The 13,503-nt window shown below is 46.2% G+C and overlaps 1 protein-coding gene across 3 annotated transcripts in view; it reads right to left on the bottom strand.

Annotated features, from left to right (window-relative positions):
• Window positions 1-13,503, bottom strand: part of TRAPPC12 (trafficking protein particle complex 12) — a 108,164-nt gene that overhangs the window by 77,501 nt on the left and 17,160 nt on the right. For all 3 annotated transcript variants that reach the window (XM_031654904.1, XM_031654906.1, XM_031654905.1), the window contains exon 3: window positions 10,385-10,501. In XM_031654904.1, coding sequence (XP_031510764.1) covers window positions 10,385-10,501 — 117 coding nt within the window. The remainder of the gene's footprint in view (window positions 1-10,384; window positions 10,502-13,503) is intronic.

The raw sequence follows: 13,503 nt of genomic DNA, 5'->3' as shown, positions 1-13,503 counted from the left end.
CATAGGAATTTCATGCATAGCATATATACACAAATATGTATATCCATCTTCATACATGTACACTATGTATAGTATATATACACACACACATACGTATAACACATACACTGAAATGTAAAAGGACAGTGGTTACATAAGCAATCTTTTTTTCACTTTTTCTTTTCTCTTTCAGATACAGGAACTTGCTATTTGTGAAGGCAGGAAAAAAAGAGTTTTGTGAATTAAAAAACAATGATGGATCAGCACTCATGCAGACAAATCAACCGTGTGCGTGTCCACTTCTGTCCACGCAGTGATGCCCTCAGAGAGGATCGTCTCTACCCCATCTCTGTACCTAGAACAGTGTTTGATATGCAGGAACCAAACTGATGCTGTTAAAATAATACAGCATTTTCACAACAAGTATGGAAGGTGTAAGTTACTACTAAGTACAGCAGCTAAAGCATAAGCAAGGTTTTTGGGTTTTTCTGAAAAATAAAAGGATTTTGATACAGTAGATATGGAATCTCCTGATGCTCAATTCTGTGATGCCATACAACGCCCAGTGAACTCAATTTGTTTTTTATTTTATTTGTTTCTGAGACGGAGTCTTGCTCTGTTGCCCAGGCTGAAGTGCAGTGGTGTGATCTCAGCTCACTGCAACCTCCGCCTCCTGGGTTCAAGCGATTCTCCTGCCTCAGCCTCCCGAGTAGCTGGGACTACAGGCGTGCACCACCACGCCTGGCTAATTTTTGTGTTTTTAGTAGAGACGGGGTTTCACCTTGTTGGCCAGGATGGTCTTGATCTCTTGACCTCGTGATCCGCCTGCCTCGTCCTCCTGAAGTGCTAGGATTACGCGCCCTGCCCTCAATTTGTTATCTATTTGGATGGACCTCAGAGGCAACTAGAATTTGTGTGGGTACAAAGAAGTATAAACGGGAAAATCTGATTATGGATACTTATGTATGTTTTAAACACGTAAGAAATATTTTACAGTAAGGGCTTCTGTCTCATTTTATACCCACTATGTATAGATACTCACCACCAATCATTTACATGTTTAATAAAATTATTTGCAAGGACTTTGCAAATATAAAGCACTCCATAAATGATTAAAAATAGTAAAACATATCATATAAAAAGCCTTCAGCTTTTGCCATGATTTCATATTCTAAGACTTGTTTTCTATGTCTCACACTAGATCACAACTATTAAAAATAAAGCAAACGCCTACCATCTTAATTATTCATTTCTTGGGGAAATGTAAATCTTTTAAAAAGTGGCTTCTTTCCTGACTGAAAATAGAAAGCAGAAATGTTTATGCTCTTGTTACAGTTTCTCCCAATATAATTTTCCCACAGATGACTGAATATGAAAGATTTACTTGGATAATTGCTGCTATTGATTAAGTGTGTGCTATTAGAGTGAGCAATTTACTGGTTAATATCGATTGGTCTATAAACGACATGTAGTCCTATCTACAAACTTACACCAACCTGAGAGTCAATCTTCTAGGAGTCAGAACAACCCAATTCCCTGAGATAATAACACAAAAGAGTATGCGGCACAGAGTCTGGGCAGCCCTTTCCCCCTGCATCTCCAAGTGGAGGCGCAGAGGACTCGGTGTTGGCAGACCTGCTGGGGGACACGCAGGGGGAGCAAAGGGGCAAGGCCCAGACCCAGCCTCAGACCTCAGCTGGGGAGGGCCTCCACTGCAATTCAGGACAGAGGTGACTGAGAGAGCCCCTTCATCTCTAATTTAGATGTGGCGTGAGAGTCAGACACATCAGTAGAGGAAATAGAAAGATGATTTTTTCATTTCTTCCTTTTTTTTTTTTTTTAAAAAGACAAGGTCTTGCTTTGTTGCCCAGGCTGGAGCGCAGTGGTGCGATCATGGCTCACTGCAGCCTGGACCACCTGGGTTCAGGCAATCCTCCCACCTCAGCTTCCCGAGTAGCTGGGACTACAGGTGCGTGCCACCACATCAGGCTAATTTTTAAATTATCTGTAGTTAAGGTCTCCCTATGTTGCTCAGGCTGATCGTCAACTCCTAGACTCAACTGATTCTCCTGCCTTAGCCTCCCAAAAGTGTTGGGATTACAGGCATGAGCCACTGTGCCCAGCCAGATGATTTTCTTTGTATAATCATTTAGAAAAACATTAAAGGAAAAAAAGAGAAGAAAACACATGCTATTTACCATTTATAATTTATACTTTCCCAAATGGTGATTTTTTCTGATAAGAGAATATAAAATATTTGGCTATAGTTCAAGTTTACTTCGCATTTCAAAAACATTTCTAGGCACAGGAATATTTTTGTTCACACCAAAGGAGATCAACTGAGACCATAACTGGCTCTCCTCACTGTGGTGAGGCTTTGCTATCATATCCTTTGTCGGGGGCCTGGCAGGACATGATGGCTACTGCATGGTCACGAGTTTCTGAAGAGAGTCTTAGGAAGGAACTTTTTTGCAAAGCTGTGAGCAAGGGACAGTGATGTGCCCAGGGTATGGTGCCAGAGGGGACCGGGCTGCAGGACAGCTGTGGCGGCCTCAGGAAGAGGATCATAGTCGCCAGGAGACTGCCCCCGGCCGGGCAGGGGTCAGGAGCCACGGTGCACAGAGCTCTGTGCTGCAGCGGGCCACGCAGGGCAGGAAAGGAGGTGTGTATGGGAACCAGTGCACGTGCGGGATCCAGGGTGGCACTGAGTGAGTCTGGTGTGGGAACCAGTGCACGTGCGGGATCCAGGGTGGCACCAAGCGAGTCTGGTGTGGGAACAGGTGCACGTGCGGGATCTAGGGCGGCACCGACTGAGTCTGGTCAGGTCACGTTGTGCGGCCCAACATCATTTGTGGTTTTCAGAGGTTTCTGGGTTTCGCAGACGGAGCTAAGGAATTACTGACCTGTTTTCAAAAATTAACAGAAGCTTGTACATAGTAGGTGGCCTTTTGTAATTTACTTTTATTGCTCAACATTGCTTCTGAAATTTATCCATACTGATGAATATGGCTCTAGTTCCACATGATGATTTATTTCAATCGCTCCAAAGCATTTAATCGATTACATAGAACATAATTCTCTTCTTTTGAATACTGAATATTAAGGTTATTAATAAAATGTTTGGCTAAGTAATACAAGTAATACTGCAGCAAACATTCTTGAATGTCTTTTTACACACATGTACAAGTTTTTCTAAAGTATATAATTGAAAGTGGGATTGTTGAGTCAAAGGTTATACAAAGCATGTACTTTATCAACTTTTTTTTTTTTTTAATTTTTTTTTTGAGACAGGGTTTTACTCTGTCACCCAGGCAGGAGTGCAGTGGCTCGATCATGGCTTACGGCACCCTCGACCTTCCAAGGCTCAGGGGATCCTCCTGCCTCAGCCCCACAAGTAGCTGAGACTACAGGCATGTGCTACCACACCTGGCTAATTTTTGTACTTTTAGCAGAGGCGGGGTTTTGCCATGCTGCCCAGGCTGGTCTTGAACTCCTGGGCTCAAACGATCCACCTGCCTCTGCCTCCCAAAGTGCTGGGATTACAGGTGTGAGCCACCGCGCCCAGCCTTATTAGCTATTGTTAAATTGCTCTGCAAGGCAATTCACGTTCCCATCAGCAATGTGTGCTGCCTACCCTTACCAATTGGTGCTGCCAGTGTGACAGGCTTGTCGGTTTCCCTCTTCTTTAGTGTTTCTCCTGGTAAAAGCCTCCAACTGGAGGCATGGTAGACATTTCCTTGGCCACACATGTCAAGCACATGTGTTCGGAGGTTTATTTTTACAGCCTCAGCAGAGCACAGCCTCAGCCTGCTGATCTTCAGCTTGTCCAAGAGGTGATGTGGAACCAGCAGAGCCAGGGCTCTTGGTTAATGGACAAATGCTGGAGAGGGGACGACCGGCCAGGAGGAACCAGGATAGCATCATGCTCTAATGCCGTGCACTCTTCCTTCCAAGGTGGGATGTGACTTTGGCTACTGTGAGAGCCAGAGCCAGTTCTTATGATTGCATGCTGCCTGCTATTTGAAATTATAATTGCTTATTTTCTTAGTGTGCTTTATGCTATTTTTATCTTATTATTTTCTACCTTATTCCCCTTCCTGGTGGCCCACCTCCATTTTCAATGATAGATGCCAGAAATATGCAGCAAAGAAATTATTTTAAAAATCAGAATCTAAAGTATACCACATAAAACTTTTAACTTTGTGAAAGAAATCTTATGAAAATCTCATAATTACTGTACATGACATGTAAAATTCTAATAATGAAGTTAGTTTGATATGAGATAAAGATTTTAGATAAAAATTACTTTTACTTTTTTTCTAGGAGTATGATACAGGGTCTATTTGAAAAACTGAACACAGGCATCACACAACTTCCAAATGATGAGAAAAACAGTCTAATAAAAATCACTCAAGTAACTAATAGCATGTACATAACTTTTCTCTATCTAAGACTCAAAGGGAATATTACACGATACCATTAAATTGAGTAACACATCCTCCTCCCAGGCTGTGACATCCATTTCCCTGTCAATTACAATCTTAGGAAACTCTGCCATAACTTAGGAAAATAATTCAGAAACCCTTTCCTGGCTGCCTTAAAGACAACAGGAATTATTTTAGGACACACTAGAACGAAAACACCAGGGCAAGGTAAAGATCCTTTCATGAATACATTTTTCACCTTACGTAAGCTCCCTTGTTAGGCCTGTTAATAAAATTTCTGATGGTCTCAAGTATTTCCAATGTATGACACACATCAAACCACTGTATATATTTATTAATAACAGGAACAATCAAAGAGGGTAAAAAATAGCCTGTAGAAAAAATCCATCTCAATGAACATCCATGGCTTTGTGTGATTTTTAAACCCATTATTATAAAGCCCCGTCGTGCTGCCAGTTCAGTCCCTGCCTCAAGAGGACACATCACAGCAGCTTCTCCACGGCCAAACCGAGGGGCCACGCCCACACCCTCGGGAACAGAGCATGCGCCAGGGAAACGGCTACCCTGGAGATCCGTAACTGCATTAGCAAATTATAGAGGATACAGATACTTAGAAATTAGCTGTTTTTTCCCCTTTAAAAAAGAGTGTCTCCATCTCCCTCCTTTCCAAAGCTTTCCAATCATAGAAATAATTACAGAATCACTTTGGTAAAAGAAACTCAATGAAGCATTTCACTGACGTTTACTCACATTTAAACTTAGTGTGATGTCTGAAAAGTCTGCTAACCCCCTAAGCAAGGGATGCTTGTTTACCTTTTTGAGGACACGCTTCTGTAAATGTGGTAAAAGATGTTGGGAAGAAAGGCAATTTGGGGAGCGCACTTTCCAGTGGTTCACAGGCTACCAGAAGCATTCGGAGACCAAACACCTATACCTGAGATCATTTCCCGCTGCTATTTTAGGAGAGGGTCTCTGCCTGGGTTTTTGCACTTACTCCAAGTTAATGAGTACAGACTTCTGTGAGTATGCTGGGCGACCAGGTGAGTGACAGTTCCACAGCCTGGGGAGCGTGGTGCAGAGGAAGGAGGAGAGTGAAGCGTCTCTGGGGAAGGTTTGGTTTCTGAGTCTGGAAGGGTCCTTCAGTCTCTGCAAGTGGGGGAACCCCTGGGAACTTTGCTCTGGGGCAAAAGAGGCCTGAGGGATTCATGCTGGAGCTCTCAGGATTCCCACCAGTTAGAGAAGCAGGGCTGTGGGAACTGGTATTCAAGATGTGGTACAAGCAGCTTCTCTGCGGGAAGTGGATGCAGGTGACGGGGAGAGAAAAGGGAAACTTCACTGCTGTGGGATAGGAGTGCAGCTGAATTTGGGTCTGTGTCTGAAGACACCGATGGAGAATCGTTAAGAGTTACAATACATTTGTGAATCTGGAATATATACTTCTTTCAAAAACAGTGTATGAGCTTCAAGTCAGCAACAAGTAAATTAAAAATAATAACAGAGAAGGACTTCTAAGCCTGAGTAAACGCCATAAATGGTTAAGGCAGAACTTCACGGAGCAAGAGCCCTAACTTAGCAAACTTTACTGTTACTGCTTGAAAGAGAAGAGGCTTAATAAGTGTTTGCTCAATGAATACACGAAGAAACACAATTGAGAACTTGTTTGTTTCAATCTCATCAGATATAAGGTCTTCTCATGGGCAAATCCTACCCCTGGATACAACCCAGTCCTAGAAGCTGTATTGCAAAGCACAGTTCCCACAGCGCATAGATCCGACGGTTCAGAAATACTGAGTCATTTGGTGGGAAGCAGTCAACGAGCAAAACCACCACCAGCAACTGTTCTTTCCGCTGGGCTGCGGGGACTACGTAAGGGACACCAGGCAGCAGGGATGGTACTGGTACGTAAGGGACACCGGGCAGCAGGGACGATACTGGCACGTAAGGGACACCGGGCAGCAGGGACGGTACTGGCAACAGAAGCGAGGACATTTGTTTGGGGCCAACCTCTACACCTTTGCAGATCTTAGTGTTTTAATCTACAAAGTAAGCATTTTAGACTATGTTAAGTTTTTCAAATTTTTAAATAGTAAATCACCCACCTTTTCCCCCACCCCCCAAAAAAAGACATCTCAAGAGAGACTTATATATAAAATAGATCCCGCTGAAATGCTCTGCGTGACACTGGCCCTAGCAAGTCGCCTCCGCAGGCCATGCCCAGTCACCCCGAGGCACCTCCCTGGAACCCCAGGGTTCTCAGAATCACAGTCTGAAAATGTGCTAGATTCGATTTGCATTCCTATCAAATCCTTCCTTTCCTTTTCTGTCATTGCAGAGGAAGAAACGTTCCATCTTTCCCAGACTCATCTTGTGGTTTCGCCTCCTCACTCTTTGCACCCCCTCCCCTGGAACCGGCCCCTGCTCTACCCTTTGGATGAGCTCCTTCTCTATTTCTTTAAACCCAACATTCTGGTGCTACTTCTTTATCAAAAGAGTAGCTTACCGACGGGGGTCCTCTTACTATCATTCCCTCATCCCTTTATTTATTCAAGAAGACGCTGTGTACCATTCGGTGCCCGACCATGCTGGGTCCTCAGATGCACTGGTGAACAAGACAGACGCTTCCTGACTGTCACGGTGTTTATTACCGATTTTTCATTTTTGTAGGTTGGCTCTGTCTCCCCCTACAAGTTACAGCATTTGTTATTGACACTGATGACATGTCACCTCCAGTTCATGCATATAATGAAGTCAGGATAAAATCCAAGTAACTGAGGCTGCTTTGCCAAGGTTCGGTACTTTTTCAAAAACAGGCTTTTTGGGCAAGACTCCAAAAAAGGTTTTTTTATTTGGGAAAAAGATCAGGGATCAAAGGAAGTTAACAATCAAGACTGAGAAGAATATAAGAAACTAACTTTTGAGTAAAATGGGGAGGACTCTAGTTTTTTTTCCTTTAGGCTCTCTTAGGAAGCAAGAGATCTGCTGACAATAGAACACTGGAAAGCAGAAAGTCAAAGAGAAGTTTAAAATCAAAAGAGAGGGACTAGAAAATCCAGGAACCTAGGGCACGATGTCCCTGTGTGACACCACAGCGGAGTGCAGCCCCTGCCTGTGCATCGGACAGGCCCTCACACAACCGCAATCTGGGTCATCTCCGCCGGGAGCGGGGCCCCACGCGAAGGGGATCAGAGCCGGGAGCCGGGCCCCACGCGAAGGGGATCAGAGCCGGGAGCCGGGCCCCACGCGAAGGGGATCACCGCCGGGAGCCGGGCCCCACGTGAAGGGGTTCCAGGTGGCCTGGTCAGTGTAGCTGGCAGCCCCCAACCCATACTGAACCCAGGAAAGCTTCTCAAGTGGCACAGAAGTCACAAAACCACACATAATAAAGATGTGTCTGAATTCAAGAGAACTAGTCAATTAAGGAAAAAATTTTGTTACTTTGCTAAAGGCTATTGCTGAAGATCAAGAAATCACTCCTCTCCTGTGGTTCTGCCTCAGGATTTCGGCCTCACGAACATCAGTCATTTCTGGCAGAATGCGGACAGGCTATACCTCACTTTCTTTTTTTTTTCTTTGAGACGGAGTCTGGCTCTGTCGGCCAGGCTGGAGTGCGTGGCGCGATCTCGGCTCACTGCAAGCTCCGTCTCCCGGGTTCACGCTGTTCTCCTGCCTCAGCCTCCCGAGTAGCTGGGACTACAGGCGCCGCCACCTCGCCCGGCTAGTTTTTGTATTTTTAGTAGAGATGGGGTTTCACGGTGTTAGCCAGGATGGTCTCCATCTCCTGACCTCGTGATCCGCCCGCTTCGGCCTCCCAAAGTGCTGGGATTACAGGCGTGAGTCACTGCACCCGGCCATCTACTCACTTTCAAATACAGAGGCAGAGGTGATGGAACACAAAAGGATACTGGAATTATTTTCTTCTGAATTTCACTGTAGTCTTTGTGCAGTAAAGTGATTTACATATCACCGTTTTCACACAAAAGACAGTCGCTTCTGAGCGGGGACTGAGCCACGTCCTGCTCCAAAATAAACCTCAAACATTTTCATTTTGAAGTTTTTCTGTTTTAGTTCATAGGCTAACCTTCACCTGTCATTTCAATGGGTGGTAAAGTTTAATCCTCAAGAAATTTCTAAACTTCTCAACTATTATGTCTTTAGGAGCTAAAATTTGCTTAAAATAGGTGAAATCTGGTCCGGTGCGGTGGCTTACGCCTGTAATCCCAACGCTCTGGGAGGGCAAGGCGGGTGGGTCGCCTGAGGTCAGGAGTTCAAGACCAGCCTGGCCATGGTGAAACCTCATCTCTACTAAAAATACAAAAAATTAGCTGGGTGTGGTGGTGCGCGCCTGTAATCTCTGCTATGTGGGAGGCCGAGGCAGGAGAATCGCTTGAACCCGGAAGGCAGAGGCTGCAGTGAGCCGAGATTGTACAATTGCACTCCAGCCTGGGTAACAAGAGCAAAAAACTGTCTCAAAAAAAAAAAAGGTGAAATCTGAAGCTTGGTGCAGAAGAATTAGTAACAATTGAGAAAAACAAGATGGGGAACTATTAGAAAAATAAGTAAATTAGGAAATTCCATTCTCTTTTTTGAAGGATGACAGGTGAATATATGTCCTCCAGATCGTTCACCCAAATCGAGAGTGAGTCCGGACCATGTGCTGCTGAAATTCAACAGTCAGGGTGAACACGAGTTTCAGACAGCCGGTGGGACTTATTCCCAAAATCAAGGACCTCACTCTCCAAACCCCTTCAAGACAGTGCATTTCGTATTTTTAGTAGAGATGGGGTTTCACCATGGCCAGGCTGGTCTTGAACTCCTGACCTCAGGTAATCCACCCACCTCGCCCTCCCAGAGTGTTGAGATTACAGGCGTGAGCCACCGCACCCAACCAGATTTCACCTATTTTAAGCAAATTCTAGTTCCTAAAATTTGACTGCATGCAGGCATGGGAGCATGGCTTTGCTAAGTCCACTCTAGGCAACCGTCTGGATGAGCAAGAAGAGCAATTCCACAGCCCCCTAAGGAGATGACACTGGGGAGCTGAGATTCGGCGTGAGACGGGGCTCTCATTTCAGAGTACTTACCCGATGGCTGCCTTAGGATTCCTGAGGGAAACATATACGACAAACTTCCAATATCTTCTCCTTCATCTAGAAAAGCTATCCAACACGATTCCAGCTGCCTTTAAGATTATAAATTCACTGGAATCAAATCAACCTGTACAGCAATGGATCAGTGATCCAGTATTAATGATTTATTTTTTATTTTTTTAAGATGGAGTCTCGCTCTGTAGCCCAGGCTGGAGTTGCAGTGGCGTGATTTCGGCTCACTGCAACCTCCACCTCCCGGGTCCCAGTTCAAGCAATTCTCCTGCCTCAGCCTCCTGAGTAGCTGGGATTACAGGAATGCACCACCATGCCCAGCTAATTTTTGTATTTTTAATAGAGACGGGCTTTCACCACGTTGGCCAGGCTGGTCTTGAACTCCTGACCTCATGATGTGCCCGCCTCGGCCTCTCAGAGTGCTGAGATTACAGGCGTGAGCCACTGCGCCCAGCCATGAATTTTAAAAACCTTATAGAATTCATGACAAAGCTTAAAAATGTTCAGAAATTCACCCATTCAATAAATTTTCTATACAAAATGCAGAAAATGCAATATATTTTAAAAACGAACACAAATCATTTATCTCTATTATACATGATGAAGCATACTCGATCAAAGTATATGCTGCTTTGAGTAATCTGATCATTTCCAGTAATGGCTTTTTAACTAATTAGGCTTAAAAGTATCCATGTATTAATATGATGCTTTTTGGTGCACAGGACTGGCATCTACTCCAACAAAATTCTACTTATGTGCAAAAGCTATGAATAATATTCAAAATAATTAATTTCTAGAGAAAATATTACGAAGGCAGGCAGGACTTATCACAACACTGAAATCAAACACATTGTCACTTACGATTAGCTGTTTCAATCCAACAAAAGACTGTTCCACTGAGTCGGCATTTAGGACTTGTCTCTTTGCTGCAGCTTTTTCACCCAGAAAGCGAAGCATCAACTCTTTAACTGCATCTCCCTGGGAAGAAGAGAAGAAAAATATGTCAAGACAATAAAATGTCAGTTAAACTCAGCTAACCAGAACCCATAACTAAACAAAATTTCTTTTTTCTCTAGTGGCTTATGGAGGTAAAAGTAACGGTTATAGTATCGTAAAACTTCAATTAACCAGAAGCTAAATTACCACAATTGTTAATAAAATGCATAATTTTAGAATTGCTCCTTATTCTTTTTATTTTTAAAATTATATATTTATTCACCACTGATCGGAAAGCATGTTCTTTATTCTGAAGAGGAAACGGTAAATCCTGCCACCTACCACCAGGCTTGCAGTGCGAGGCAAAGCCAAGCCAGCAGAGGGGCCTCAGGTGAGGGGCTTAAGGAGGCCCAGGAGAACGAAGGTGACACTGCTGGGGACCAGGGGCTGCACCACACAGTGGCCAGACTTGCGCTGGTGCAGGCAGGCCTGAATAGTCTTCCCAAATTCCATCAAGGCCCCGAAAACTGAGACCCCCTTTCACAGCAGGTCCTCGATAGCCTCGCTGAGCCAAGCCCTGCTCCAGGAGCTGGTGGGCTCACTTCATGCTGCAAGCCAGGAAAGAATCCAGTTGCCTCTGCACGGGACTGTTTCTACCTCCTGACCCAACTCCTCTGATTATACTGATCTTTCGATGGTGCTGAAGAACACTGAAAGTGGAATCTGAAGCATGCCACTTACTTTAAAGGGAAGACACAGAAGGGCAAGGGGAGGGAACCGGTGCTTTTGTGTGGCCTGGGGACAGAAGAGATGTGCCAGTGACCTGCACTGAGCAGGGAGCGATCTCATAGCTGGTGTCAAGCCAGATGCTGGGTGAGCTGGCCTTCATGAGCCTCAGGAGTCAGCACGGTTTGGGGGCCCCAGGGAAGGGCGTGAAGTTACCAAGTCTGTTGCATGGGGACAAACTAGTCATCCCAACAGTGCAGAGGAAACTGTTACAGTCCTCGGGCCTCAGTGCTGTTTCGGTGGCTGCACCGCAGGCTGAGGGAGAGTCCAGGGTAAGTAAAGGCTGCTCACAGGACGCAATGTTCTCCATGGGCAGCAGGAGAAGCCTCTCACACACAGCGGGGACCAGGACACAGCCCTGGACCATCTCTCTCCCTTCTGGGGGTGCTGCTGACTGAGGAAAGGCACCTGGGAAGGGGCAGCGGCATTGAGGTCCCTGAAACACCTGAGGCAGGGGCAGCCGGGGGGACAGAGCAGCCCAGGGGGAAAGGGCAGCAGCACTGAGGTCCCTGAAATGCCAGAGACAGTGAGCAGCCCGGGAGGAGGAAGCAGTGGCTCTGAGGTCCCTGAAATGCCCGGAGACAGCAAGCAGCCGGGACCTGGCTGGACCTTCCCTGACATGTGCTCTGGGCATCTGGCCCGCAGCAGCTGCTGACAGGGACACGGCACAAAGGCCCTGCAGTCTCTCGGGTGAACAGAAGAAAGACTCAAACTAGGACAACCCCAAGATGGGGGGTGGAGAAAGCCAAGACCTCTCCATCCCAGCACAAAGCTGCCTCCCAGCCGCAGGGAAGCTGATGCTCATGCTGCAGGCAGGCCACCGGGAGCACACAGTGACTGAGGGTGCACAGACGCCTGCGTGCCCCCCGCCTGGACTTCACCACTGGCTCAGATCTCTTCCTATTGTTCTCCTACCCTCTTTTTGCGGGGGAAAAGAAAAGCATAGAAGTTGTTTCTCCTAAGAAGCAAGGTTATTTCAATCTTTCGCTCTCTTTCTTCTTAAAAGAAGAACAACATCTAGAGCATGAGAGCAAGAGAATCAGAAAAGCTGCTGACATTGCTTCTCCCCTCTGCTGCCTCCCTCTCTCCCGGGAGAGATCAACAGCCTGCGGCAGGAGGGGCCGGGCAGCTCCACGTCACAGACCTGTCTTTTCCCTGTTGCTCAACCTGGTGCTCGAGGCCGACCTCACGTTTTCTCACATTGAGGCAAAGACCTAGGGGCAGCCGTTGTATAATTTCTGCGTTCAGAGTGTAAGGTGAAGTACTTCAAATACCAGATCCACAAAATCAGCTAACTGATCTAGCAGCAATAATTACAGGGCAAAATAAAAGAGTTCAGACCCAGCGCTCCAGAAAGCTCTGCAAAAACGCAACTCTTCTCAGACAAAGAGCATCTCAGCCAGAGGGCAGCGAGCTGGGTGAAGAGCAAAATCAAATCGCAATGCCCGGGACGGGGGGGCAGGGACAACTCCTCCATCCCCGCAACATTCTCAGTGAGACCACGCTGCAAAAATCTCGCCCTTAAAATTCTGTTAGTTAATATTTTAGTTACCACAGCAAGTTCCTGAGATATTAGCATATGCACGACTATCAAATATCCCATCAACGGAGGGCCAAGGATGTGACAAGCGTCTTAAGACAAACCTCGCCCTTGCTGTGTGGCTAACGGCACAGGGAGGTGGAGACGCTGGCGCTGCATCTCCTCCAGTGGTTACTGTGCGGAGGGGAGGGAGCTTCCCGCAGGGCCTTCTAGAGAGCTGTGCTGCTGCACCTGGATGGAATCCAGCTAGAACCAATGGCAAACCATTCAGCGAGGGTCTACTTTATCCAGGGCAAGGTTCAGGGAACACGAAGGAGATATATGAACATATCACAATCTGGGACTCATCGTGATCTCACCATCCCATTCTCCTGGTCAGGTGCATTTATGGAGGAGCAAGTGGCTGTTCTCACAGCTGACAGGCGCTTAGGGGCCTGGCTGTCTTTCCTGCAATGGGGGAATAGTCTCAGTTGTCTCTTCTTGATTTTCATAGTGAAAGACAAAACAGAAGCCAGAGCAGCGGACTGAAAGCTTACGGGCCTTACTGCCTGGGAAGCCTAAAGACACAAATGCTCATGGGGTAGTGTTGCTGAAAGGCAGCAGGCCCTGCACCTGGCACAGAACTCGCTGAGCTTTCCGCCACATCGCCAGTGCAGAAAGGTGCCTGTTTATCCTCGGAGGGTCTATCCTCTGGCTCCAGTGTTTGCTTACTCCGGGG

The sequence above is a fragment of the Papio anubis genome, chromosome 14, assembly GCF_008728515.1.
Source record: "Papio anubis isolate 15944 chromosome 14, Panubis1.0, whole genome shotgun sequence".
Lineage (NCBI taxonomy): Eukaryota > Metazoa > Chordata > Mammalia > Primates > Cercopithecidae > Papio > Papio anubis.
Note: the sequence above shows the minus strand (reverse complement) of the source record. Positions and strands in the feature narration are given on the sequence as shown.